Consider the following 26,358-nt stretch of genomic DNA (forward strand, 5'->3'; position numbering starts at 1 on the left):
TCCCAGAGACCGCCGAGGACTTGGGAGCATCTCCCGCGGCATGGCACATGGCTGGGGACAACCCCTGGGGACACCCGGGTGGATTCAACAGCCTCACTGGGAACAACAGGGGCACATCTGTGATGAGGGCTGCCAAAGGACTGGGCTGCATCGAGGTGCCCCCCCACCACCCCCTTTTCGAGGTCCTGTCGGTGCAGCGCAGCGAAGGGATGTGGGCGATGGAGATGCTGAAGAAGTGGAAAACATGAAGATGTTTCCACTATCGGTTCAGTTTGGGTTCTTGCATCTCCCAAGCCAGGCTGGCGGTTCCTCTGTCCGCCCCAGCCTGCAAAAGGGTGAATTTCAGCTCCCACAAAGGCGATGGATGACGCGGCTCCAGCGCAAGAGAAAATGCCACCAAGCTGACTGCAAAGCACCGTGCTCCGCTGCCCGTGCCCCACCGGTGCCGCACGCTGCCTCCGGGGAACCACACAAACTCGGATCCACCACTTCCCTGTCCGAGGTCTTGCGTCTGCAGATACCTTCGGTTTTCCCAAACACAGGTGCTTTCCTCCAGTTCAGCTTCCTCGGAGCGACTCTGCAGTGTGTGGTTTGACACGGGCATTCATGGAGCAGGCGCTCACTGGGGTCCCCCCTCTGCCTAGATGGGCAGCAGAGTCCCGCGCTGTGCGGCAGAAGAAACACCAGTGGAGCACTGGTTTTTCCATCTGGGTGGGGTCTGACCGATGGAGGACAGTCTCTCAGACCGGAGAGCTGGGGGCTTTCACCATCAGAAGACAAAACCTTTCCTGGGGTGAACACCTTGACCGAGCTACCCCTCAACTATCCCTCGAGTCTTCAGACACCAGCCAAATTCTGGAGGCACAACAGCTTTCGGTGACACCACTGGGTATTTTGGGATTGATTCATCGGCAGCAGGAGATGGTTGTGAGCATTTGTACTTTTGTCAGGCTGTCCCTGGAGAGCAGCATCGCACCAGCCAAGTCACAGGATCCTGGGCCTTTCTTCCACCGTCCTCCCCGTGAGGTGCTGATCCTCAGGTCCGCAGCGGTGGGAAGACCACTGCCCTCACAGCAGGCAGGGAGCTCTGCAGGGAAACGTGCTCAGCATTTACACCGGAGAGTATTTCTGCCCAGCACAAGAATCCGTATGAATTCCCAGTGAATCCATAAAATTATTGATCCCTGACATTCAGACAAGACATGATCTCGTCAAGTGCTGGTGATGGATCCATTCTGGAGAACATTCCTAGCAAGCCCCTACCCATTCCTCATGCTGCGGGTGCAAGCGAGGTTGAAGGCTGGTGCCCACTATTATCTTTGCGACCAGAGCGATGGCACGCAGCCCTTGCTTTACAGCAGGAGCAACCAAACCCAGTGCCCATTCCCAAGCCATGCCACGCCATGTCCCCACTGGATGCAGCACCTACAATGCCAACGGGGGGAAGCCCTGCTCCACACCACAGGGGTGGTCCTTCCCACCAGGCAGCACTCTGGGCTCCGCCGCCAAGGCTCTCCTGAGGCCGGCACAGCGCTGCGTGTTGTACCGTTAGGGCTGGCAATGACTGGGACAAACTGGGAATTTTTCCCTCTGCAGGCTGGCACGGAGCAGCATCGCCCCCGGACACAGAGGAGGGTTGTCATTAGCGGGACACCCCGCTGCGCGCCAGCACGCCCAGTGCGCACCTCCCCTCGACCCAGGGGACGTCACGGGCCCCCGCCAGCGCTGCTCCGCCCGCCTGACATCACAGCATGACGTCACACCGCCCCGTGACGCGGCCCCCGCCCCACGCACGCATGCGCGCTCCCAACCCCTCCCGCCGCTCCGTGCCCCCGCCCTCAGCCAGCGGCATTGGCACGCCGTGGTGCAGTCCCCCGGCGCTGATAGGTCGGCTGAGCTGCCAATCCGTGCCCGAGGCGGGGCGAGGGCGGGAGGTCTGTCCAATCGCCTGGTGGCGGGCGGGGCGTGCTGGAGCGGCGGGCCGGAGCGGCCGGGAGCAGGTAGAGGGGCGGCGGGGGCTGTTCCGGGCCTGGGCTGGGGTTCGCCTGGGGCCGGGGGTCAGCTCCGCGCCGGGCGGGCCCGCTGCTGGCCGAGGGGTGTCGCGGCCCGGCCCTGCGCAGGTCGGTGCCCTGCAGCGCCGCGAGGGGCCCGCACGGGCCTTCCTGAGGCGAGCCGCGGCCTCGGCTCCTGAGGGGGGGCTCGGCCCTGAGGGGGGGCTCGGCCCTGAGGGGGAGCTCGGCCCTGAGGGGGGGCTCGGCTCGGGGGCTCGGCCCTGAGGAGGGGCTCAGCTCGGGGGCTCGGCCCCGGCCAGCCGGGCCAGGCCGAGCGCTGGGCTGTGGGTGCAGAGGTGCCTTCATCCGGCGCGAGGCCCGTTGTGCCGCCGCGGTGCCGAGCGGGGCAGCGAGGATGGCGCACAGCTCCGCGCTGCCCCGCCGCGTTCCCCGCTGAGCGGGCGAGGCCCCGCCGCGGGTCGGGACAGCCGGCGAGGTGCGGGGGCCAGGTGGGTGACTTCTGCTCTGCCTCCTCAGCGCTGGCCATGGCTGCGCCCTGGGAAGACGTCCTCCGTAACGAGGCGGCCATCCAGGAGGCAGCGGCGGTGGCCGTGGACGCGGCGCTGCTGGAAGGCGTGCTGATGCGGACCGAGGCGCAGCCCAACGCCTCGGATGTAAGTGGAGGACGGAGTGGAGTCACGGGACGTGTCCGGTGCTGGCTGCGGTGTGAGTCAGCAAAGCGAGAGGAGCTCGGGGAGGAGCCGGCTGCCATCCCTGGGTTTGCGGAGCCCTAGTCAACGAGCAGCGCTTTGCAGCGAGCGCCCAGCCGACCTGGGGGGCTGTAAATCATACCCCCTCCTGCTGATGAGTGCACCTCCCCGAGAGACAGCCTTGTGATACAGTTCCACTTTGCCAAGGCGAGGGGTAGATCTGGAAAGGTTTGGGAAAATGCCAGGAGCCCTGCGTGTGTGCGGTGGTGGGAGTTCATCCCTCTCCCAGCCTCTCAGCGCCTGTATGAGCCTTTGAACCAGGGGAGCGTCTCTCGGAAGGACCTCTGGTTTTGGTGCGCTCCAGCTACAAGTGAGCCTGTGCTCCATACCTGGGACAAGGTGATGGGGACGGGGGTAGCCAATGTGTGGGGTTACCTCTGGTGAATCTCTGGCTGGGGCACAGGTGCTGTTGGAGGGCTTAGCCTGTTGGATGTGGGGGGGGTGCCATGAAGGGTCTCAGGGACCCCTGGGGACAGGTCCTTGAGGAGCCTGGGGGCAAGAAGGCAGCTGTACTCGGAGCTGGCAGAAGTACATGAATTCTCCACCACGGGGGCTGCTCCTTGATGTCAGCCCCATGGTCAGGTCAGGGCTGTGAGGGAACCTCCCAGGGTGAGAGGAAACAGGAGCCTGGGTGGAGAGGCCAAACGCACTGTCCCTTGGCTCGTTTAAAAATCAAAGTGAATTGGGAACTTCTCTCTGATGTAATGTTTTGGCTTTGAGGGTAGCTCCATGCCTGAGCTGTGGCGTGAGCCAGAGGTCCAGAGTCACCCCTGAGACTCAGTAAGCAGGGATCAAAGGAAGCAACTCTTGATGGCCAAAACCCAGGACTGGCAAGTTCACCTTTTGTCTGAAACAGAGGTGTTTTGGAGACAGTGCACTCCAGTTAGGGTGGAAACAGAGTATCCTTCAGAGGGAAACACTCAGCTCAGCTGGGACTCTGAAGCAGCTGCCTCCACTGCACCCTGCAGACAGCTCTTAAAGCAAAGCCCTTGTAAGTCAGGGGTCAGCAGGGATGAGGCCCTGTGTCTGTCCAGGGTGAGCCAGGGGGCCTGGGGATGGCGTGAGCCTTCAGCCGAGCAGAGGAAGCACCTCTTTAGCCCCATTTAAACTGCGTGGTCCAGGGTGGGTTTCCAGCCCTCTGGACCCTTGTGCTGAGACTGACTCCTCTGCTGCCGCGTTTGTGTTTGCAGGTGGTGAATTACGCTCCCTTCACGCTGCTCCCCTCCGCAGTACCGTGTGCCCTGTTCGAACAAGCGTATGCTGTTCAGCAAGACTTTAATCTGCTGGTGGATGCCATTAGCCAGAACAAAGAATTCCTGGAGCGTACTTTGGCCAGGTAACTTTCTTGCATGTTGCATTTTAATAAAATATTTTAAATATGAACTGTTTCATCACCCTTCAGGCATTCCTACCTTACAACCATTCACATGCTTCAAGCTGAGGCAGGCACTCCTGTTCTACGCAGGAGTTGTCTCCTTTGCTGCATTATTTGTCCTAAGACTAATTTCCATCAAGTCTCTGTGTTTTGAGGCCTCCTTGGGCCTCAGAAGATGGGACGTGGCCAAGAGTTGACTCCCTGCAATGATCTTCAGTTTTGCCAGTGTTTCAAGCTTGTGAATTCTTACTTGTGAGCTTGTTGGCCTTTAGGCCTTAAATTCAAATTGCTTTAGGCTTCTTTGAGTCCTAGATTTGGTAGCCTGTTTTAGTCTTGTTTTGCATCTGCCTATGGCTATCCAGTAACCACCAGCTCTGCTGCCCATCCACAGTTATGAAGTGGTGTTTGTTCCTTCCCCCACATCTACCTCCAATCAGTCACCCAGCGTCCCCTGCTTTCCCAGCCAGGCCGGGAAGGTGACCTGCAAGCTCTGGGTGCTGGAGGACTCCTCAGCTCTGGCTCATGGGCTCTGCTGGGTCTGTCTGTAGCTGTTGCCCTGTGCTGGAGCGACCACCCCTGACTGGCCTCCATAACCTGTAGGGCTGATGCTTCCACAGAACTGATTTCCTTTCCTGCTGCCTGTCTGCACGGGTGCTGATGACTCTCCAGCACCGAGACAGAACAAAGGAGAGTCTTTTACAGCAGTGTTTTGTTTTGCTAAAGCCCGGCCCCTCCAGGCTATTCTAGTGCTTGTGCCTGTTTCAGAGTGTCTGCAACCAGAGCTTGTGGGGGCATGTTAAGGAACACAGCACCTGGGGCTTGTGTGCACGCAGGCACTGCCATGCGCCATCTTCTGCACAGTGTCTCAGGGCAGCTCCTTGGAGGTGCTGCTCACAGTTGGCTCAGGAATTTCAGACCCTGGAGAAGAGCCAGACCTACTCTGGCAGGGCCACTGAAGCACCAGAGCGTGTGGGATCTGGGGCCCAGCAGGACAGGGGAGATTTGATGAAGCCTGTGAAGCTACTTCTGTGAACTGTGTGTGCAGGCACAGAGACACTTGTGGTTTCCTTCCTGTACCTGCAGAGTTCTGCTGCGTGTATTTGCTTTTGCTTGGCCTGCCTCTCTGCCCTGCAAGTGAAAGTCACCTCTGCCCAGCTGTGCTTTTTGTAGAGTGGCTGTGCTGAGCAAACCGGGTTTGCTTTATGGTTGTGCACTGTGGCCCGTGATGAAGAGTGCATTCATGGTGAGACGCTTAACAGTGCTGTAGGGCTTAGTCTAGCCAGAGCCCTGCTATTTGTGCTGGAGAATATCCCTGGTAAGGTGTTTTTCTGGAGAGGAATTAATTTTCTTGTTCCTCTTTGACAGCATAAGGGGGCTGATCTGGTCTGTCTTTCTCTCTAGCACCATCAAGGTAGATGACTTCACAGCCCGACTCTTCAGAATCCACATGCAAGTTTTGGAGGAAGGCTTGGCTCAGGTACCGTGGCAGGAGGCCCCAGTGGCCAGCAGCACTGCGTTGGGAGTGCCTGGGCTCTGCAGGCTGGCTTGCTGCTGTGGGCTCTGAACTGTGCCCTGGTCAGGCCGGTCGCTCTCTGCACCACGTCTTCTCGGTTACGGCCTGCGAGCTCAGGACCTTGCCCTGTTTGACAGTCACGCCCTTTGGCTGGTGCTGCTGGAATCGGTCAGGTCTTGACTGGGAGGATTTAGTACGGTTTGTCTTTGTCCTCTGGGACTGTCAGGAGAGTGCAAGGACATGTTCTGTGTTGGGACTGTGCCAGACAGGCTGTCCCTGCAGGAGCTCCTTGACTGTCAGGAGTGTTGCTAACTCCTCTGGGGTATTGAGGAGGACTGTGGGTCCTGAGTAAGGACCAAATCACCCACGGCCACATCTTGCAGAGCTTTTTATCAAAATGAAGGTTTTTGGGTCTGCCCCAGGAGGATTTTGAAGCGAGGTCATCAAAGGGATTTGCAGTTAAAGGCAACAGGAGAAGCCACTTCACCTCCGCTCTGTTTCAGTCTGTGTTTTTAGGCATAAACCGCTCTGATTACATGTTTGACTGCGGGCTGGATGGCACACCGGCTCTGAGACAGATAGAAATAAACACCATTGCTGCCAGCTTTGGAGGCCTCACCTCCCGCACGGTGGCGGTCCACGGGTAAGGAAGCATCCCTGACCTGTGCTGCCAGGTGCTGCAGCAGCTTTACCACGTGGCCTGCTGCACTCCGTGTCTTTGCCTGCTCTCCAAACTCCTGCTCCCTAGTTTGGTTGGAGGCTGTTGTGGCATTTACAGCTTTTTTTTTTTTTTCCTGTTCCCCAGGCGGGTGTTGAAAGTGCTGGGAAAGGCTGAGGAAGCATCGCGCCTGCTGCCCAACAACCCAGCCAAAGGGCTCGCCTTGGGTATCGCGAAAGCCTGGGAGCTCTACGGCTCACAGAGGTGAGGAGAGAGGAGGTGCTAAAGGCTGCTTTGTCCTGCCTCCCTTGAGGGTGCAGGTGTTGGGTTTTGAAACTGCTCTGTCTGAAAGATGCGTGTTTGCCAGACAAACTGCTCTCAGGAAGCCTGTGGCACCCTGGGAAGAGCAACGCAGTTGTCTTCGTGCACAAGGCTGCTGTGTCACAGCGGCAGAGAGGTGCAAAGGGACCCCGGAGGAGCTGTGTGGTTCGACAGCCCTGCACAGAGCTTGCTTTTCCTCCTGCCTCTTCCCATTGTGTTTGTGCCCTGCACTGGTTTGGTAACGCTGCAGGATCGGTGCTACTCTCTTTTCATGCTGACCCTTGGAAATGCTGGAGACAACAAGCAGGAGCAGTGCAGGAAACCTGAATCACAGGGATCCTGGGTGCATGCGGAGCGTTTCTGGGTTTAACGATGTCCTTGGTATCTCTTCCAGTGCTGTGGTGATGTTTCTGGTGGAGAAAGTCCAAAGGAACATTTTTGATCAGCGATGCGTAGAAAATGAGCTTTGGAACAGGTAAAGGTTGAATTTTCCTGGGGTGGGAAAGGAAGGAGATGGTACAGTTTTGGAAAAGGGAAGCAGAACGAACTGCTGCTGGGTTGCGCTGTTTCCCTCAAGGCAGCTTGTGAGGCATCTCCAGGCTCTCCAGCAGGCACGGTGTGGTGGGGGTGTGTGGGAGCAGGTCGTGGAAAGATGGGGGCGTGCAGAATCTGTTTGCTTTTTACTTTGTCACCTACTTAAGGATAAAGTCAAAACACTTCATAGTTTCTGAGACTGTGAGAGGGCATGTCTTGGTATGTAACAGGGCAGCCTTTGTCTTGGACTTATTTCTGTGCCTGTTACTCAGCTGTCTTCAGCATTCCTTCAGGGGGCTCCTGCTTAGCCTCAGCACCCACCTTTATCTTCATCACAACCTCCCAGAGCCTCTCTCCAGCTCTTTGCTGGAAATGGCAGGAGCCATCAAAGGCTCTGATCTCCAGAGCTGACCTTGCAGATCTTGTGCCTGTATAGTCCTCGGAGCTGCGCCCGTGGTAACTGGGCAGGGTTAGTGTGAGTCCTGCTCCTTCTCTGATTTGGTGTTGGGCACAGGGTACTTCATGAAAGCTTAATTAACAAAGCTTCAAAGCCATGGTGAAAGATCTGGGCAAAGCAAGTAGCCGCAGTGGAGTGAAGGACTTGGGAGATGGGGGTGTTTGGATAAGGTCTAGCCCCGAGCCTGTGCTGGAGCAGTGGGAGGTGTAACACACCACGTCTCCGGATCAGCAAGTCCACACTGCCACTGTGTGGAAGAAAGGATAAAGTGTGGAGGAGGTCAAAACGTGCAGGAAATCACTCATCTGTCTGCAACTCTTGACTGTGAAGCCAACAGTGAGAGCATCTGTTGTGTAGGGACTAAAAAACCCCAAAATATTGGCTTCTCTTAGAAACACTTCAGGAGGTGAGAGGTGGGTATGGAGAAATGCAGTGTTCAGGTCCGTGTTCTGCTTCCTACAGTATTTGGGCTGGAAACATGGGACGGCTGCTAAAACCAGGGCCTGCAGCATTCCTCTGGCTCTGTAGTATGAAGCCTGAGGTTATTTGCAGAAGAGCTTACAGATTCCCTCTTGCTGGAGCCACTGGTTCCACCTGTGATTTCTAGCTCAAGTAATTACGCCCAGCCTGGTGACTCTCCCACTGCTCTCTTAACAGGAATATTCGGGTCATCAGGAGGCGATTCCGAGATGTGTTTGAAAAGGGCTCTCTGGATGATGCCAAGAGGCTCTATGTGTGAGTATGAGCCAAGGTGCGCGTTCCTGGCTGCGTGTCGCTCACACCGGGCTGTAAAGGGGAGTTTGCAGCCAACGCTGGTGGTATGTTTTGAGTGTAAACAGTGACTTGCTGAGAAAGCAGTTCTCTTCCATGCTCCAGGCAGCTGCTGCTGCTGCTTCTTCCCCTTGGAGCTGAAATGATTTTGTTTTCACAGTGGTGAGATTTTTGCGTACACACGTCAGGCCCTTAGAGCTGGAAACATCATTTCCCTCCTTCAAGCTGCAGCCTTCAGAGTTGTGTGGGATCTTTACTTCCTTCATGTACATCTGCTGTAAAAAGTCCTGGCTGTTTCAGAGGGTTCCACAAAGACATTTCCTGTTTACTGTTCACGTGATGCTCTACCAGTGGGATTTGAGCTGGGTGGTTAGTGCTGGAGGAGGAAGCGTTACATGTCCGTGTGGTGTCTGTTGGCTGTGAGTGCCCCACCTCTCCTGCTCCCCGGGGAGGTCAGGACGTGCCGAGTGCTGGCAGTTGATCCCAAGTGCGACCGTTGCCCTATTTCCAGGGTAACGTGCTTGGAGCTGTACGAGCCTAAAGGAGGCTATGGTTTCATGCCAGTGTTTTTTCTGTAGCTAAGCTGATTTTTCCGTGGTTTGACCTTTGGTGCCTCTGCTGTGTTTAATTAACGAATACGTTTGTCATTGCCAGACAGTTAAGGGGCAAGTGTATCCACTGCACTTCCTCCAGAGCATCCTCTCCTCCAACTGCTGAATGCCTTTACAGTGAGGCTGCTTGGCTGCACGCAGTTTCTGTGCTGCTTTCCCTGACCACAGCCCAGTTTGTGTGGCCAAGGCGTGGGTGCGTGGTGCTATGGGTATGCTGACGTACGTGGGCAGGTTGTTGGTAGTGTCCTGCCTTGAATTGGCACCAAAGGAAGACCCTGTTTCCTCTCAGCTTCAAGAATCTCCCAGGCCTGGCCCCTGGTGGCAAAAACTACTAAAAAAATCAGGTTCTTACCTCCTTGCAGGGCTGGATGCCTGAATTACTGAGACTTTGGTTAGTCAGGGTAGAGGCCAGGTGTTGTCTGCCTGTGTCTCAGGACAAGGCAAGAGGAGCCAGGGCTTGCAGTCCTCAGCTTTCTCTGGCAGAGCCAGCCGGGAGCAGAACAGCTCAGGAGACAGAGGAGAAGGGGCAAATGCTGTGACGAGTGACCTGCCTGACCCCTGCAGCCCCCTTGGTGAGGGGGGGTTCAGGCAGAGGCGGTCGGGGGCTGGCCTGGCTCTGTGAGTTCTTCTGATTTCTGTTCCAGGGACGGCCAGGAGGTAGCAGTGGTGTACTACCGAGAGGGCTACGTGCCGAAGAACTACGACCAGGAGGTCAGTACTGGCTGCTCTGCTCCAGGAAGCCACCCGTGCTGTGGCCTGGCCCAGTGGGTTTGAAGCACCCTGTGGTCCCCTGGGTGTCTGTCCTGTCCTGGGTGGGGTTAGCCTGCGTGGTGTGGCTGATGGCGTTGGGCAGCTGTGACTCTGCAGTGCGTGTGAGTGTCCCCAGTGCTCACACAGTAAGAAAAACGAGTGGCTGGCTTCTCCAGTAACCGCTCAGGTGGTGACCTCTTACCACAGCACTGGATTGTTTCTGTGCAGCGTGGGTTAACGCAGGTAACCTGCTGAAAGGGTTTAGACTCGAGCTACTGACAAATTTCTGTCCTCGGCCAGGTCTATTAGGCTGCAGGTAATAATGCTACAGACCAGATCTTGCTGTTGTCTGGAGGTGGCAGCACTGGACAAGCCAGGGAGGGGGACTGTGGGCTGTCCTGTCTGTTTCCAGAGGTGATGGGAAATTCATGTATGCACATCTGCTTGTCTCTGGAGTGCTATTCCCACCTGCCACCCCTGCCAGGCAGGGAGGGAGGAGGCAAATCATATGTCAATAACCAAACAGGAAAAAGTGGAGAAAACCTTGGGTTGGGTGGGTTTTTTTTGCTGACTGGATGGTTGCTCTCTTCTTGCCTCAGAACTGGGAGGCGCGGTTGTTGCTGGAGAGATCAAGGGCGGTGAAGTGCCCTGACATTGCTACCCAACTGGCTGGCACCAAGAAGGTCCAGCAGGAGCTGAGCCGGCCAGGGACGCTGGAGAGATTGCTGCCTGGCCGCACCGAGGCTGTTGCTCGGATAAGAGCAACGTTTGCTGGACTTTATTCCCTGGACATGGTGAGTGCAAGTGTGGCTGGAACAAAGATGCAGATGTGCTTGGCTTGCATGATGTTTCCCTTTGGTTAAGAAAACGAGAGGGCTTTGTGGCCTTGGAGCCCCTGCTCATCTCTGATGCTTTGCTGTTGCCATCCTTTCCTGCCAGGGTGAAGAGGGTGACAAGATAGCTGCTACCGCTGTCGCTGACCCCGACCGGTTTGTGCTGAAGCCACAACGAGAAGGTGGAGGTATGAGCTGGAGCGGCTCTGTGTGGGTTTTTCTTGTGGTTTGGGCTGTATCCAGGAGAGGCAGCAGTTCTGTGGTGGTTCCTGGTTCTGTGCTGAGGAATAGAAGGTGGGGTGGGGTGGCAGGTAGCCACGGGGACTGCTCACAGCAGTGAGGTAGTGCTGCTGCTGGAGGAGCTCCCTGGGCCCCACAGTTGGGGTGTGGGGAGCCTGGGCTGCACATGGGGAGGCAAAGGCTGGGTCTGTTCGGGCTGCTGGGGCCAATGACTTCTGCTGTGCAGGGAAGTGCTTGACCTGCTGTTTTGGTTTTTTTTCCAAGGGAACAACCTGTATGGTGAAGAGCTCAGGCAGGTTCTGGAGAAGATCAGAGACAGCCCTGAGAGAACCTCCTACATCTTGATGGACAAGATCAAACCACAGCCAGCAAGGAATTACTTGCTGAGGGCTCACAGTCCCCTACAAGTGTCCGAGTGCATCTCCGAGCTTGGTATTTTTGGTGTCTACGTCAGGTGAGAACCATGCTGGGCATTGCAGGGTGGTTACCTGCTCCAGCCCTGAGCACAGCAGTGGGGCAGATACCCCTGAGGAGCTGGAGGTCCAGGGGACGGACGTGACCGTTGAGGCTCTGCCCCTGCCAGCAGTTCCCTGAGCGCTGTTCAGAGTCTGAACTGCTGCTCTGTACCTGCTGCCAGATGAGTCGTTGAAAAAATGCAGAGCTGTGGCTGGTGGTTACTGGTGTGACAGCCACGTGGAACTGGTGTGTCTCATCCCTGATTTCTGGAGGCGCTTGTCAGGCTCTGGACACTGCACACTTCTCTGAAGCCTTGGCAATGTCAGAAATATCTGAAGGCTTAATGGGGTTGTGTTCCACCCTGAACAGCTGCTGCTTTTGTTTGAAACCCTCTCAGGCCCATAGAAACATTTCCGTAGTTATAAATCCAAGTCCTCGTACAGTTTTATACAAGTGAAGGTGCCCTGGCAGCGTTCACAGTGTGACCCCACCTGCGGGCACAGCAGTCAGCCCGAAATGTCCCTGCTGAGAAAGGGCACTGGCATTGGCAGACATGAAACAAGCACAGCTCTGTTGTCTCCAGGGGCCTCTGCATTAGCCCTGGGGCTTTTACGTGCCCGTTGCCTGCCCTGCGCTGTGGCCGTGGCAGGGAATGTGAGTCAGATTGTCCAAGATCTCAGAAATGCCATAGCATAGGCTTTGTGGTCTGCAGGTGCTCAGCTGCCCTTCTCTTTGCAGGCAGGGCAAGGAGATGGTGATGAACAAGGCTGCCGGGCACCTCCTGCGGACGAAGGCGATCGAGCACGCGGATGGCGGAGTGGCGGCTGGGGTGGCAGTGCTGGACACTCCGTACTTGGTGTGAGGAGGTGAGGCCCTGTCCTGCCCACCTCACTCTGCTGCCCACAGAGCTATCTGCCACAGGGATGTTCTCCTGAGGGTGCACTTCCCAGGGTCTGACTTGTGGGGGACTGTGAGGAGGGACTGCGTGGGCACAACTGCTCTGACGTCCTGGGTGCCAGCCCCAGCTTCTCTTCTGCAATTCCTCCTGCAGGAAGGAGGGACTCCCTTGCTCTGCCTGCTCAGTGGGCCCTGTCACCTGCGCGTCCCAGCTGTCACCTCCCAGGACTGCACTGGGCTGGGTGTTCCCTTGGGGTCCAGCCTGCGGGCAGGGGCTGGTACAGCAATGCTGCAGGGTGAATATGCCACACCAGGTGCTCACACTCCCAGTTTTGTGCTCTGTGATCCTGCGTTATTTCTGGAGACCCAGAAACCCAAAGCCTGGGGAATGGGGGGGAAGGTGGATGTGCAAGTAACAGCCTTCACCTCTTTCAGCAGTGCCTCGATTGCTTTCCGGGTTGAAGAGCAGAGCCCAGCTCCACGTGCCCATGGCCCCTCCAGCCCTTGTTCTCGGGTGCTGCTGCCCTCACGTCTACATCTCCCTGTGCCTGAGGTTCTTCACAGCTCCTGTGCAAGGGACAGCTGCCCTGGTGTAATTTGCCCAAGGGCCTCTTGCTTTGCCCGGTTCCTGTTGTGTTGGACTGGGAGCTCATCCCCACCAGTGCCTCTGTGCTACGCATGCAGGCAGCAGTGCAGAATGCATCTGGCAGTTCATGCCCTCCCCATGGGAGGGCTGCGTCTGCTCCTGCTGCATCCGTGTCCAACAGATCCCTGGGCGTTGGCATAAGAATTCCTCAATGACAGTGAATTGGAGCCTCGTGTTGCAGCCAGAGTGTTGATAAACCCCGCAGTCCCAAGGGCTTGTTCTAGTCATGCACTGGGCATCTCCCACCTGGTCTGCTGCAGCACATACAGCCCAAGAGCAGTGTCAGGGAGCCCTGACCTCAGTAATGGTCCTGCTGGGATGTGGAGCGGGCTGAGACTGGGAGCTTTGGGGCAAGGAAGCAAAGGAATTGCAGGAGAGGCTGAGCAGGTGCAGCCTTAACTGCCAAGGGCTTCACTCTGGGACCAGCACCAGCGGAGGGAGAGATGGGTCTCTCGCCAGGTTTCATGAACCAGTGGGAACAGCATGGCAGGGGAGGGACACGGAGGAGTGCAGGCTCTCCTTCCCAAGGTCTCTTGCCTCTTCCTCTTGCCCCTCTTCCTCCTCAGCCGAGCAGTGCAAGAAGAAACAGAAAAAAAACAAAATGCACCTTTCTGGCAGTGCCCTGGTGAAGTGCCTGGGCAGCCTCAGCTCTGCCTTCAGTGACACCGGAGAGACGCACCGTGAAGCCAGTGCTCCTGCAGCACGAACATGCGGAGTGACCACCCCGCTGGGCACGTTGCTGCTGCTGTGCAGCTGTGCCACGTGCTTCAATCATCAGTCTTTCCCCTTGGAATGATTCCGTTCAGTGCCTGATCCTGTGATTCCTGGGTGGTTGGGATGATTACCTCCAGCCAGAAATAAACCCTATGTGCAATCAACACTGCTGCTGTGCCAGTTTTGTTGGAGACGAGATGCAAAGGGGAGGTGTTTGCCTCCTCCCCAGCCAGGCATGTGCCGTGCACTGTTCATGTACCTTGGCACAGGGCACAGCTGAAGCCAACCCAGCAGTTTCTCCTCTGGTTGCTCTGAGGCCGCACAGCACCATGCTGGAGATGTGGCTGCAGCGCTGGCCCAGCACAACCAGTGGAGGGAGAGCTGCTGGGGCGAGGATGGTTTCCAGGAGAAAGCACCCTCAGCCTGGAGCCATGGCTGTGCTTTTGCTGGAGCAGCAAGCAGGCAAGGCTTGCTGCAGCCACCAGGAGCAGGGGAGCACTGTAGCACGGCCCGAGCTGCTGGAGGCAGATGCTGGTGAGGCCTGAGGCCAAGGTGATTGCTGGGCACCAAGAGACAAGACGCAGAGGCTGGTGGCAGCCATCACTGTGCCTGGATCAGGTCCAGGCCTGGTGGGGTGGTGAGGCAGCCAGCAATAGCCCTGAGCTTCCTGGGGTGCTCCACTAGCCCTGGCCCTGCTCCTGCATGGTGGGGTTGATGATGCTTTCCTTGAGCTTTAGTGGACCAATGCTGGCTGGAGACCAGGGAGAAACTGAGGCACAGGCTCTGGCCCTGGAAGTGGAGCTTCTGGAATTGGAGCTTCTGCCCTTGCCCCAGTGCAGGGTGGCAGCACAGCCTGAGACAGAGCCTGTAGCTCCCAGTCCATGGAGAAGCGTCGCACTGGCAGTAACCTGCCCCTCCCCATAAGCCTGTCCTGGTTATGGCACGACAGGTCCAACGGTGATACCTGAGCACCCCCAGACTCCACAGCGACCATCACCTACAGCCCATGCACACACTCTAAGGCTATTTCCATTTTGTTTCCTTGAATTTTATTCTGTTTTGCGTAAAATTCTAGCTGTTTCCAGCCAAAAATCACACAGCAGATTAGGAGTAACAAGAGGGGGAGAAACGACGTGGGAATCCTTGTCAAGGAGGTGGCACAATCCAGCAGTGCAGAGCTGGGGGGGCACAGGGGACGCTGGCAGGCAGTGAGGTTACAGCTCCCAGAGGAGTGCCATGCCGGTGAGAGCAGCAGGTAAAAAGTGAGACATGGGACTTGGACAGCAGCCCATCAGAGCACCCGCGATGCCCGCCCCGAGCCCCCGGCCTCCGAGGCGGCCGCCTCACCCTTTTCAGCCCAGCCAGGGCTCAGCTCCGTTTGCGGGCGAAGCCTGTATGCTGGCACTCGCCAGAACAGCTGCTGCAGCAAGTTTTAAAGTCCCAATCTCCTTTGGTTGAAGTGCAAAATCGAACAGCTCACATGCAGTTTCCATACAGACATGACAACGAAGGTATCTCTACCAGCTCAACCCAGGGATAGAGCTCAATGTAACCCATTTAAAAATGGCTTTGGCAGTGCCCTCATGGGCTAGGGGTTTGGGGTTTCTTCCTCTTAGCAGCAGAAGCAAAAGCTAACTTTGAACATCTTCCACTGCTTTTTCCTGCTAGGAAAACATCAGCCAGGAGTGACGCAGCGCTGCCTGCCTCGGTTTCTTAGCTGTAGCAATGGCTGTGGTGTGCTGTGACCCTGGTTTGCCTACAATGGGAAAGGTGCCTCTGCCTGGCACTGCCTGCCCTGTGTCCTTTGGCATTAACAGCACCCGCTCCTACCCCAGGCCTCGCGAGGAGCATCCAGCTGCGCAGCCTCCGAGTTCAGCCCTGAGCCGGTGGCAGCAGAGCGGGCAGCAGCAGTGCCCCATGGAGCACATCACACCACGGCTTTTCCTCCTCAACCAGCCGTGGCTCCCGGTCGCATCCGTGGCCAGCGAAGGACCCTGGGTTGGGAAGAACACACTGGCACCGCCCAGGCAGGAAGTAGCAGATCTTGGTACCACATTTCTCTAAGAAGCCGGTTTAAAGCACGGAGCTCCCTCTAACCTCACCCCATGCCCGTGCAGGCCAGGGGAGCTCTGCTACCAACAGGCTTAGCCCGTGGCTGCAAGCCTGAAAACTCAGCTGTACAGTCACGACACGAGAGTGTTTCCAAGTTCTCCCGGAGCCTGCAGCGCTCCAAGTAGAAAAGGAAGCTCAGCCCGTGCGTGGGCAGTGCCAGAGGAACTTCCCTTGCCTGCCTGCATTGAGTAACTCCAGCACCACTTCCCCTCCAACCCCCAAAGCTCCTTCCCACTGCACGCAAGGTGCCACATAAATTATGTAAAATTAACTAATGCTCCCCCCTCAAAAAAATAAAATTAAAAATCAAGAACGAGGTGCTAAAAAGGGAGGAGGAGGAGTCCCTCTGTGCGTGAGGCCGAGCCTCAGGCGTACGATACCCATCTGGAACACGACGCACACGCTCCTCCGAGGCATAGGACGCACTAGTGAGACGTGGCCTCTCCAGAGCCAGCCCTTCCCTCGTTCCTAACGGTTGTACATTCAATTCAACAGGTGAAGGTTTCCTTCCCGGGGCAGACAGTGGTGATTCAAGGGACCTGCTCATCAGGACACTGCTGCTGCTAAAGTTCTGCTCAGCAGGGACAGGTCATGCCACTACTGTTTAGTGTCACATCTGTTGTTGAAAAGATGTTTTATGATGCCCGGGTTTGCCAAGGTGGAGATGTCTCCCAGATCCTGGTCATTTTTGGCAATCTTCCTTAATATCCGTCTGGTAATCTTTCCTGTAAAGATAGCCATGAAAGGAAAGCAGGCATCAGGATCTCTTCAGCATCCCTAGCAGGAGTGGGGAGTGCCCAGACTTGCAGAATCCTGGTTGCCCTGGGGTTGCTCCCTTCTGAATTTGAGTGGCCCTGGACATCTAATTTAGGGCTGATTTCCTTCCCCTGGCAGGAATCACTCGGTCCCCCTCCCAGCACTGTCACTAGACCCCTTACCTGAGCGGGTTTTGGGCAGGCTAGGGGCGTACTGGATATAATCCGGTGTTGCTATAGGTCCAATTTTTTCTCTGACTGCGGAAAAAAAAAAAAAAAAAGATATTTTCACTGTAGGTCCTAGGAGATGGCACACACATCCTATGCAGGCAGGATGACCAAGTGAAGATACATGGAGCCCAGCTCCTGTGGAATGCGGTGTCCAGGCAGGGCAGTGCTTAGGGCTGGCACCTGAGCCTCCGGGCGCAGGGGACAGGCAGCAAGACCTGCAACGCCAGCAGGGCTCTGAGCACATCTTCCCAAGGCAAGAGCACTCTGATTCTCGTCCTCCCTGTTTCCAAGAGACCTTTATAATGGCTACACCAACCACTGTTCCCATTTTGGCAGGGCAGGGACGGATTCGCCATTGGGTTCCTACATGGCAGAAGCTGCCACGGGTCCATTCCATGGATTAAATGCCGCAGTTCGTTGTGGCCATGAAAGAGCCTCCCTGAGACCAGAGCTCAAACACCAGAGCCCAACCTCAAAGCAAGCAAAGGATCTCCACACAGGTCCAAGTCTGCCAGGCAGAGCCACGGGAGCCGTGCCCACAGCGGAGAGCGCTGCTGCGAGCAAAGGCTGCCAGGTACCCCAGTCCTTCACGCGGCTGCCAGCTCCCAGGAGGCAGAGATGGCATCACATGAGCAGCCAAAGGCCGGGAGAACTAATTTTAGTCTTCGCCAGCCGTGCTCTCTAATCAGAGGGGGCACCTTGTCGCAGTTTTCCATTCCCCAGACTACAGGCACCCTGGTTCAAGGACCCAAGCCCTTAACCCCTCCATCACCTGCCCAGCACCATCCTCCCTCTCCCTGCCATGTAACCTCCCAAACATTTGGCTGCCGCTACCTTGTTTTTTCAGCTCATCCGTCAGGTTCTTGGTGAACTCGTGGCCATCTCGCAGAGTCACGAAGCAGTAGAGGCACTCGCCTTTCAGGGGGTGCGGGTGGCCGACCACCGCAGCCTCCGCGACGGCGGCGTGCTCGAGCAAGGCTGACTCCACCTCTGCGGTGCTCAGCAAGTGACCTGGAAGCAAGGAGAGGCAGTGCTTCACAGACCCACACAGGGCTGGGGTCCTGCAGCCTCCCAGAAGCTGTGAGGAAGAGGTCTGCAGGTGTAAAAGGCCCTAAACTATAGGTTTGAGAGCACTGATTTCATTTGCTTGAGAAAAGACAACAGCTGGAGAGAGAAACTCAGCTGTGCAGGGGCTGGGCTGCCCCAAAGGCTGCCAGGTATCACCCACCTGCAGAGCAAGGCCACCTCCCCTGGCTGTTCTCCCTCCCACCTTTCGGTTTCTTTCTTTAACAGATCATGACCTGTTCACAGCCATGGGATTAAACAAAGCACAGGCTAAGAAGGAGCTGGATTTGGTAAGAGGAGACCTGCCCACACGGTCAGCTGGAAGGTGCAGAGGAGGAAGAGGCTGGATCTGCAGAGCCCAGGAACCAGCCCTGCCATGTGCTGCTCCAGCTCGTCGATGTGGCAAAATGAAAAGAAGCTCCCCATTTTGGGGCAGGGGCACAACTCGCTCCTGTACCTGCGCTCTGACATTCCACCCCCCCGGGACTGCTGCCACAGAAAACCACAGCAAAGCGGTCAACTCCCAGAATGATCAGCTGGTGGAGGATCAAGCACTGCTGGTCAGATGGAAGGACTTAGTTTGACCCAGGGGCAAGTACAGCCCAGCAGTAAGTACCTGTAGGCTACAGCCTCCAGGAAAGGAGGGAGGGAGCTATTAAATGCAGTGTAGGAAAAACGATGGGCTGAGAAGCAGCTGAATCTCAAAGACTCAGTCAAGAGAGATGGAAGAATGTCTACCTCTGCAGACACAGCTCTGAGCAGCCTGATCCAGCTTCGAGGTTAGGCCTACACGGAGCAGCAGGTTGAATCAGGGACCACCCCTGTGATTCCCCGTGGCCCTAAATCCTCCAGCACAGAGGCACCTTGGCTGGTTAAGGACCTCCTCTAAGAGGTTACAGAAGGCTCCTTCCCTCCAGTGCATTTCCTCCAGAGGAAATGATGCAGAAAGTCACCAAGTCACAGACTGGTCTGTCTTGGAAATAACCCTGACCCAGCAATTAGATTCACTTTGAGCATGGGTTGCTGGGCAGAGTCACGGGTGCAGAACCATCCCCCATAAAGCAAGGTGTCTCCGTGAACCAGTGTCAGAAAGCACAATGGTCCCCGCTGAAGACCAAACTCATTCTTACCAGAAACATTCAACATGTCATCAATTCGCCCCGTGATCCAGTAATAACCATCTTTATCTCTCTTGCAACCTAAAAATAGTCAGAAATGACACCGTGAGGAAGCGGTGCCAGCCCTCAGAGCAACCGATAAAGGATTCTGAGGCCAGGACGTGGCACAATCTAAACTGCTGTCCCCAGGCCTCTGCAGCCACGCCAACCTTACCGTCTCCTGTCACGTAGTACCCAGGGAACTTCTTGAAGTACGTGGTTTCAAACTGCTGGTGATTTCCATACACTGTGCGCATTATTCCTGGCCAGGGCTGCTTAAATACCTGATGGGAGAAAAGAAACACAGACCTGGGTCAGGGAGAGCAAACCCAGTAACCCAGGCTGTGCACCACGGCGAGAGAGATGCAGACAGTCTTTGCACGTGGTGACAGAGATGGCTGCAAGTGATGCCACTCAGACACTTGCTGCCCAGTGCTGATCTGCTGGGAAAGTCTCGCCAGGCTTGGCATGGGGGAAGGAGCTTGGCTGAAAGGTTGTTCCCATCCTCCTGCCTTGCCCACGTGTCCAAGTTTGTTTACAGCATAAAACTCCCCTGAGTTACAGCAGGGAAGGGAGCTCCTGCCACGCTGCGTGGATGTGGAGTACGTAGAGATGTGTGCACACGACCGGGAAGGTCCCGGAGCTCGCAGGGAATGGACAAGGGGAGGGTGGGGAAGATCAGCCCTTACTTACCAAGTAGCCTTCTGCTTCTCCCTCCAGCTCTTCCCCCGACTCATTCAAGATGGCAGGAACCACACCGAAGAAGGGGAAAGCCTGCGATGGCGACCAGAGAGCAAGGAGACACAGGTGAGCCCACACATTACACCCCCACGAACCAGAGGGAGTAGGAAGCAGAGCAAGGGCAGTTTGGAGAGGCTGTGGCACACAGGGCCAAGCCTGGGATTTTGGGGGGTGGCCACCTCCCCACGTGCACCACTGTCCCACAACCATGCCCGCAGGCTGGAAACCACCAGACCATGGTACAGGCACAGCTGCTGCTGCAGGGCCTTGCCATGGCTCCTGGGGAGCCCTCCCTGATCCTGCAGAGGGGAACATCCATACTCACAGCAGAGCCTGGCTTCATGGGAGTGGCAGCAGGGAGAGGCGTCAGCATGTGGCCACCCTGCAAAGAGAGGCAAAACCACATGAGTTTTGGCCATGCCAGCCCATCCCACAGCTGTTTGCATCGGCTCTGGTCACATCACGTCCCAGTCAGACACAGGCTGCCCGAGGCAGTTGTGGAGATGGGCCCTTGGGAAGGATAAGGCAGGGGACAGGGAGCCCGTGTTCAGGCATGAAGTTTTGGAGCTGCTGGGGGAGAGACAGAGGGGGAGGAGAGCAGGGTCCAAAGCAGACCTTGGGAGAGGAAGGTCTCCCCTTGGAGCCTGTCTGCGGTCCAGGAAAGAAAGAAGAGAAGGGGAACCAGCACTTGCAGGCCACACTAGGAGTGGCCTAGGCAAGCAAACCAACTAGTCCCCGTGGAACCAAAGAAACACTACGGCAAACCTGCAGACACCCTGCGGGAACCACAAGGGAGAGAGAGGTCCCAGGGACACCAAGGTGAGGACTCACCGTCTCTGTCTGCCAGAACGTGTCCACAATGGGACACCTCTCTTCTCCCACCACGCGGTAGTACCACAGCCAGGCTTCAGGGTTGATGGGCTCACCGACACTCCCCAGCACCTTCAGAGACTTCCTGCTGTGCCTGCAGAGAGGAGGGGGCTGGCAGGGGCTCAGCAGGCCACAGAGAGCAGCAGCTGTGAGCCTGCTGCTCAGCAGAGGCTGCAGGAACCCCTGGGCTACCCAAAGTGTACTTGGGGCTCCCAGGCACGGTTCAGACCCTTCTCAGCTCTCTTCCACGGAGGAAGAAAGGAGACCTCTGTGATTTTGGTGTCTCCTACTCCAAGCTCTTTGGGCAGAAGGAGCAGCACATGGAGGGGCTCTCTGCCAGCACAACTCTGTGAACTCTGGGTCAGGGGCAGGGAGAACCTGCAATCTCTGAGCTTGGCTGCAGCTTACAGCGGAAGAGGAGGACCTGCTCAGAAGTGCCGTAACGAAGTTAGTGCTGGGAGTGCAGAAACGTGGTCTGCATATTGCTGTGTGAAAGACAAAAGATCCTGGTTTGTTCAGAAAATACACTGGGGAAGTGGCCGCTCAGGGGGGGAGCTGAGGCCCCTGGTTTCCCATCGGGAGCCTCTGGCTGTGCCAGCGCCGGGGGCCTCCATGCCACTGCAGACTGGCACTCACTTTTTGACGGGCTCCTCCCCGTGCTTCATCAGCAGCCGGATGGCTGTGGGTGCTGTGTAGAACTTGGTCACCTTGTACTTGTCAACAATGCTCCACATTCGCCCAACGTCTGGGTAGGTGGGGACACCTTCAAACTGAGCAGGAGACAGGGCAGTGACACAGCTGTTCCTTACTGCTACCGACCTGCAGCACCTTCCGAAGCAGGAGGAGCTGAGAGCAACAGGGAACAGCAGCTGGACCCCAGCATGTTCTTATAGGAATGCCAGGGGCACCGTGCAGTGAAACCAGCCCAGTCCAGGGACCCCTCTTGCTGCTTCCTTGGCATGGATTTGGCATACCCCCCCCCACCCCAGGCATCCTAGCAAACGTCCCCTGAAACGCCCTAGCAGCACAGGCACTTGAGTGGCTACCAGTGGCACGGTCCCACCAGCCCAAATGGTACAGGGTGAGAGGTCCAAACACAGTGACAGAACCTCAATCAGAAGTACCAAGAACCTCAAGGAGGACTCCCCCAACGTGACAGTGATGTTCCTGCTTGCGTTCCCCCAGGGAGCCTTGGGCACAGGCCTGTGGCTCCCTGATCTGTATACAGGTGACACGCGCACACTGCCAAGGGAGATCTGGGCACGAGAGTTAAATGCAGGTTGTTGAATCAGCATCAGCAGTGAAAACATCACCCCCTGCTCCTGATTCAGCTTCTGCATTACCCCGCAGCAGCCCTGGCTCCCCTGGTACACAAGGCTTGTACCTCTAAGGGAAAGAAATAGGGGAGCATTTGAAAAATTACCTGTCCCAAAGCCACACACAAACTAGCCACTGAGCAGTCACCCATGGCCTCCTTTGGGACCATCACCCCTCCTCACAGAGCCCAGGGCACTGCACGCAAGGGAGAAGGACGCTCACCACAGAGCAATGCAGGGATGCAGCTCAGCATCACAACCTCTACCTTCTTGGAGTAAGAGCGCCAGCTGCCATCCAGCACTTACTAACACACTAGTTGCCCCGTTTGCCAAGGGTCCGTAAGTGAGGTAGGAATGGCCCGTTATCCACCCAATGTCGGCTGTGCACCAGTAGACATCCTCAGGCTGGTAATCAAACACGTATTTAAAGGAGGTGGCAGCAAAAAGCATGTATCCACCCACTGTATGCAGCACACCCTACAAGGAGAAGGCACACAAGTGTCAGGGCAAGCTCCCACCAGGGCCCTCACCCTCCCAGGCCAAGTTGAGCATCACCCGTCCACTGAGCTCAGCCTGCAGCTGAGCAGGAATGAGCAGCACAGCCCCTTTCCCAAGACCTCCGAGGCTCCTCTTGTTCCTGGGACCTCCCCAGCATGACCCTCCCTGGTTCCCACGGCTGAGGTGTTGCTGTGGTTCAGCCCAGCGCCCTGGGCGGGGAGCTGGGAAGCATACCTTGGGTTTCCCAGTTGAGCCGCTCGTGTAGAGGATGAAGAGTTCGTCCTCCGAGTCGCACCACTCCGGCTCGCACTCCGTGCTGGCACTGCTCATCAGCTCGTGCCACCACATGTCCGTGGCTGGGTTCCAGGGGGTCTGAGAAAAGCAGATGATTAGAAATGAGCCTCGCAAAAGCAGAGAGAGGGGAAGAGGAGCTGCAGCCCTCACCTCACCCCCTTCATGGGCCATCCAGGCAGCTGTTCACAGCATGGCTTCTGCCCCAGAGCTGTTTGCTGCAAACCATGCACCAGAGCTGCAGCTCCCCCTCCAGAAGCTCCTTTTCTCAGCTCGCAGCCATGAGGAAAAACCCTTAAACTTGGTCTAGGTGCAAGACCTGAAAGCAGACTGTCCAAACCACTGGCAATGCCGATAAATCCCCCTCAGCAGCAGCCAGGAGAGGGGCTGCAGCAGCAGCTGCTCTGTGCTCTCCCAGCAAACAGGTTCCTCCTGCCCCTTGGGATGCCCCGAGCTGCAGTCGAACAGCAAAATAGCAAACCTCACTCGGCACCACTGCACCCCCACCTTGCAGGGACTCCTGTGGCAGCATGGCCCAAGGCAAACAGGAATGTGCCAGGCTCACACTGCTCAGCCCCACAGACCCAAAAAATCTGTTATCTGGATTTTAAGGTTAATTACCCTGATGAGAAGTAACTGCTCCAATGCGCAGCCACCCAGCGCAGGCCATCTGAAGGAGCTGCCTGAGGATGTCAGAGATGTAACGGAGCCACCGACGCTATGGCTGATGGGCAGAGGTCACCCCGAGCTGGGCTGGCTGGCTGCCTCTCTGGGGTGGCACAGTTCTGTGCAAGACCTAACTCCACCTGACCTTTTTGTCTTTCCTCAGATGAGACTGGGAGCAGCTGCATGGGCAAAGCTCCCCAGCCCAAGCACAGAGCTCCCATCTCCCTGTCAGGCCAGGCACACTGACCCAGAGCCTTGCAGCTCCCAGCTGGGGCACATCCTGCAAAGCCATGGCCAGCGGGGAAGCACAGCCAGCACAGAGTCCCCTCAGCTGGGGTACCTGAGGCCACGGGGGTGCCACGGGGCCACCCACTGAGGCCACGGGGGTGCCACGGGGCCACCCACTGACTCCCTGTGGCCCTAAAGACGTTCAAGTGCCATCTGGAGGCACTGGGACCCCACGGCCCAGCACACGGCTCCTGCACACGTGGTGCAGGTGACACTAGCTACTTGACAGCCCGGTGTAACTGAGCTCACTTGGAAAGCTCTCATGGATGCCCAGAGCTCCTGGCTTGACCTGGGGAAGCAGTTTCTACAAGCCTGTCCCATGAGCAAGCTCCCAGCAAGGCACCACATCAACCAAGCCTAAGGTAGGCTCACACCAGCCCATCCAACAATCACCTTCTTGCATCCCTCCTTCAAGAATCCCTCCATTTTAACGCCCAGCTTCCGCTGTGCCACGGAGGAGGTCAGACCCACGGCATGGCACACGGCCCCCGAGGCCAGGCCTGCCTGCTCACGGGGTCCTGAGGCCACAGGTCCTTGGATGGGGCAGGCAGAGTCCACGTATCGGGTCTGGAGCTTCAAGTTTGCTGCCCGTGGCACGCCGTCGCAGCCGGGAAGATACAGGCGACCCCTGCCAGCCTCACCGTAAAGGGAAGCGCGTCGCCAGCGCTGCTTTCAAAAGGCAGAGGGATGAACCGTCATCCCAACGCTGGCGGCACATCCCAGTGGTTCCACATTTCCCCCCATCAGACACTGACGCACACTCGGGGGGTTTTGTGGATGCAGATTTGCTTCCAGCAGCGAAGTTGGTGGCACGGCATTCACCCCAGAACGGGGGAGCTCTGGCCAAGCGGCGAGTGGTGTCTATGGCTAACATGCAAGTGCTGGTAACCCAGTTAGCAAGGCACGAGTGGCTGTGCAGTCGGAGCAGTTAGGAAGGTGGAGCGTCGGAGGAGGAAGCGGAGGGGAGGTGCCATGAGGAGGAAGGCAGTGCTGTGTGTAAATACCTTGCGATGGAGTTTCTGTGAGCTCTCAGTCTTTTTTTCCTGTTAAAAATCCACAAAGAGGGTGTGAAAGTCGAGAAGTGGAGGATCCACACCAGGCTTTGCAGGCAAGGAGGTGGAAGCCCACAGGCCTGGATGCTGGGAAACCATCCCTGCAGGATGGAGAGCGCTTGGATCTGGGGCCAGATCAGGAGGTGCCCTCTGAGCAAATGCCTGCCTGTTTCCATTGCCTTCTCTGGGTAAGGAAGGTCCCTGCAGGTGGCAGAGGCCACCCCTACACGTGGCCAGCTGGGTACAGAAGCACAGAGCCGACATACGGCCCATGGACCGTCCGATAGCATTACAGAAGCCAAGAGCACAGTAAAAACGCACTCACAAGGGAAAACAACCTTTAATAGATTGCCTGGGTAAGCAAAGCAGCAAGAGCCAAAGGGTAAGAGAGGCCCTCCAGCTTCCTCCTCCTCTTCCGCACGAGAACTTCACCTCACCAACAGCAACCAGTTCATGGACAGGCTGCTTTGTAGCCTCCCGACCAGGGAAACCTCGCACAGAAAGGCTGGTCCGCTCCAGTTTTCCCAATGCTTTGCAGCGACCCTGCCCTCACAAGAGAAGGGGCAGAGGAGGCCAACATCACACAGTCCGGCTGGCAAACACCGAGCGACACTTCAATGAAACGAACACAGCCGAACAAGGAAAATTAACTCCAAGATACAGAATCTGCCGGACTTCTTGTTCCAGGGATGTGCACGGACCAGCCCCTTTTGAAAGCAGAGCTCAGTCAGATGTGCTGCCCAAATACAACCGGTTTCTGAGCAAACACCAGCCTGGGGATAATCCCACGCAAGTAATCACCAAACACAGAGGGACAGAAGACACCCCTGTAAGACACAGAGCTGCATGGGAGTTGAGAGCAACCTGATTTCCAAGCAGATGAAGGCAGCAGGTAGCTGCTGGGTGCAGCAGGACTGCGCACCAGCCTCAGGAGCTCAGCAGGCAGCCACGGCTCCACGACACCGTCTCCTCCTTCCACCCCCATCTCGCCACACGCCTCTGGCCCACATCCTTTCAGCTGGTTTCAGGTGCAAGGGAAAGCACCAGCCCCAACAGCTGGCAGTTACTGTGCCAGCTACACAGACACTGCACTGTTCTCAGCATGTGATTGTTGTCAGGTTAGGGGACTGTGTTGAACCCACGCCACGAGCACAAATCTCCTGTTTTAACTCTCCTGCTTTCATTGTCACAGCCACAGTGCAGGATGGCATTGGTCTTTGCAAAAAAGGGGAGATAGATACAGGGTTAGGAAGGAAAAGTCTTTCACTGGGCAGAAGAAAACAGGTGTCTTGTCCTTGTCCTAGTGGCTTTGGAAGATGTAACCCCCTGGCAAGCCAGCGATGTTGTGAAAAGAAGCAGCAGGGAGAAGATCTTGGTAAGGCAAAGGAACCATTTTTCAGACCACTCACAACACAACAACAGCAAGGAGGGGAGAAAACAGGAACAGGAGTCCGAGAACAGGAGCATCCACGGAAGCACTGCAGTGGTTTTGCACTGATTGATTTGCTGGGCTCTGGCCCGTAGCAACAAAATCCCCCCTCTCATCCCCCCAGGAGCATACCTGTACGTCCTGGCACAACCTTTTGAGAGGGGGAGACTTGCTGCATGTTCCATCCACCGCTATCTCTTCCCTCCCCAGATGCTTCACCACGATGCACTTTTTCAAAGTGGAGCCCCTGCAAAAGGCAGGAGCTGTCAGATGAGGCTGCTCAGGCAGGGGCTAAGTGCCCTCCGTGGGCTTTCGCTGAGCTGCTTTTGTTGAGCTAGAGCGTACACTGC

General features: G+C 56.7%; 2 protein-coding genes across 3 annotated transcripts in view; one reads left to right on the top strand and one right to left on the bottom strand.

Annotated features, from left to right (window-relative positions):
* Window positions 1-2,536: 2,536 nt before the first annotated feature.
* Window positions 2,537-13,539, top strand: GSS (glutathione synthetase). Its single transcript, XM_086622742.1, has 12 exons — window positions 2,537-2,665; window positions 3,952-4,097; window positions 5,538-5,613; window positions 6,153-6,292; window positions 6,455-6,571; window positions 7,023-7,103; window positions 8,277-8,354; window positions 9,646-9,712; window positions 10,351-10,545; window positions 10,691-10,772; window positions 11,089-11,278; window positions 12,019-13,539. The coding sequence occupies exons 1-12, from the start codon at window positions 2,537-2,539 to the stop codon at window positions 12,140-12,142; spliced, it is 1,425 nt and encodes a 474-aa protein (XP_086478868.1). The 3' UTR covers window positions 12,143-13,539.
* A 1,347-nt stretch (window positions 13,540-14,886) lies between these two features.
* Window positions 14,887-26,358, bottom strand: part of ACSS2 (acyl-CoA synthetase short chain family member 2) — a 33,016-nt gene continuing 21,544 nt past the window's right edge. The window contains exons 7-19 of one of the 2 annotated variants that reach the window (XM_086622627.1): window positions 26,141-26,255; window positions 24,532-24,570; window positions 22,517-22,654; window positions 22,091-22,261; window positions 21,105-21,238; window positions 20,430-20,562; window positions 19,924-19,980; window positions 19,551-19,631; window positions 19,033-19,141; window positions 18,831-18,899; window positions 17,470-17,646; window positions 16,588-16,662; window positions 14,887-16,374 (exon numbers count right to left, since the gene is read on the bottom strand). In XM_086622627.1, the coding sequence (XP_086478753.1) occupies window positions 16,247-16,374; window positions 16,588-16,662; window positions 17,470-17,646; window positions 18,831-18,899; window positions 19,033-19,141; window positions 19,551-19,631; window positions 19,924-19,980; window positions 20,430-20,562; window positions 21,105-21,238; window positions 22,091-22,261; window positions 22,517-22,654; window positions 24,532-24,570; window positions 26,141-26,255 (1,426 nt within the window). In that variant the 3' untranslated portion in view covers window positions 14,887-16,246. The remainder of the gene's footprint in view (window positions 16,375-16,587; window positions 16,663-17,469; window positions 17,647-18,830; window positions 18,900-19,032; window positions 19,142-19,550; window positions 19,632-19,923; window positions 19,981-20,429; window positions 20,563-21,104; window positions 21,239-22,090; window positions 22,262-22,516; window positions 22,655-24,531; window positions 24,571-26,140; window positions 26,256-26,358) is intronic. The other variant, XM_086622628.1, reaches the window with a different exon arrangement.

This window comes from Tauraco erythrolophus, chromosome 18 (genome assembly GCF_009769465.1).
Source record: "Tauraco erythrolophus isolate bTauEry1 chromosome 18, bTauEry1.pri, whole genome shotgun sequence".
NCBI classification, from domain to species: Eukaryota; Metazoa; Chordata; class Aves; order Musophagiformes; family Musophagidae; genus Tauraco; species Tauraco erythrolophus.

What these genes read in the sequence shown, in the direction of transcription:
- GSS (XM_086622742.1), top strand. Translation starts at nt 2,537, where the DNA reads ATGGCTGCGCCCTGGGAAGACGTCCTCCGTAACGAGGCGGCCATCCAG. An exon ending in GAAAATGAGCTTTGGAACAG is followed by an intron (nt 7,104 to 8,276) that starts GTAAAGGTTGAA and finishes CTCTCTTAACAG; the next exon opens with GAATATTCGGGTCATCAGGA. An exon ending in CGAAGAACTACGACCAGGAG is followed by an intron (nt 9,713 to 10,350) that starts GTCAGTACTGGC and finishes TTCTTGCCTCAG; the next exon opens with AACTGGGAGGCGCGGTTGTT.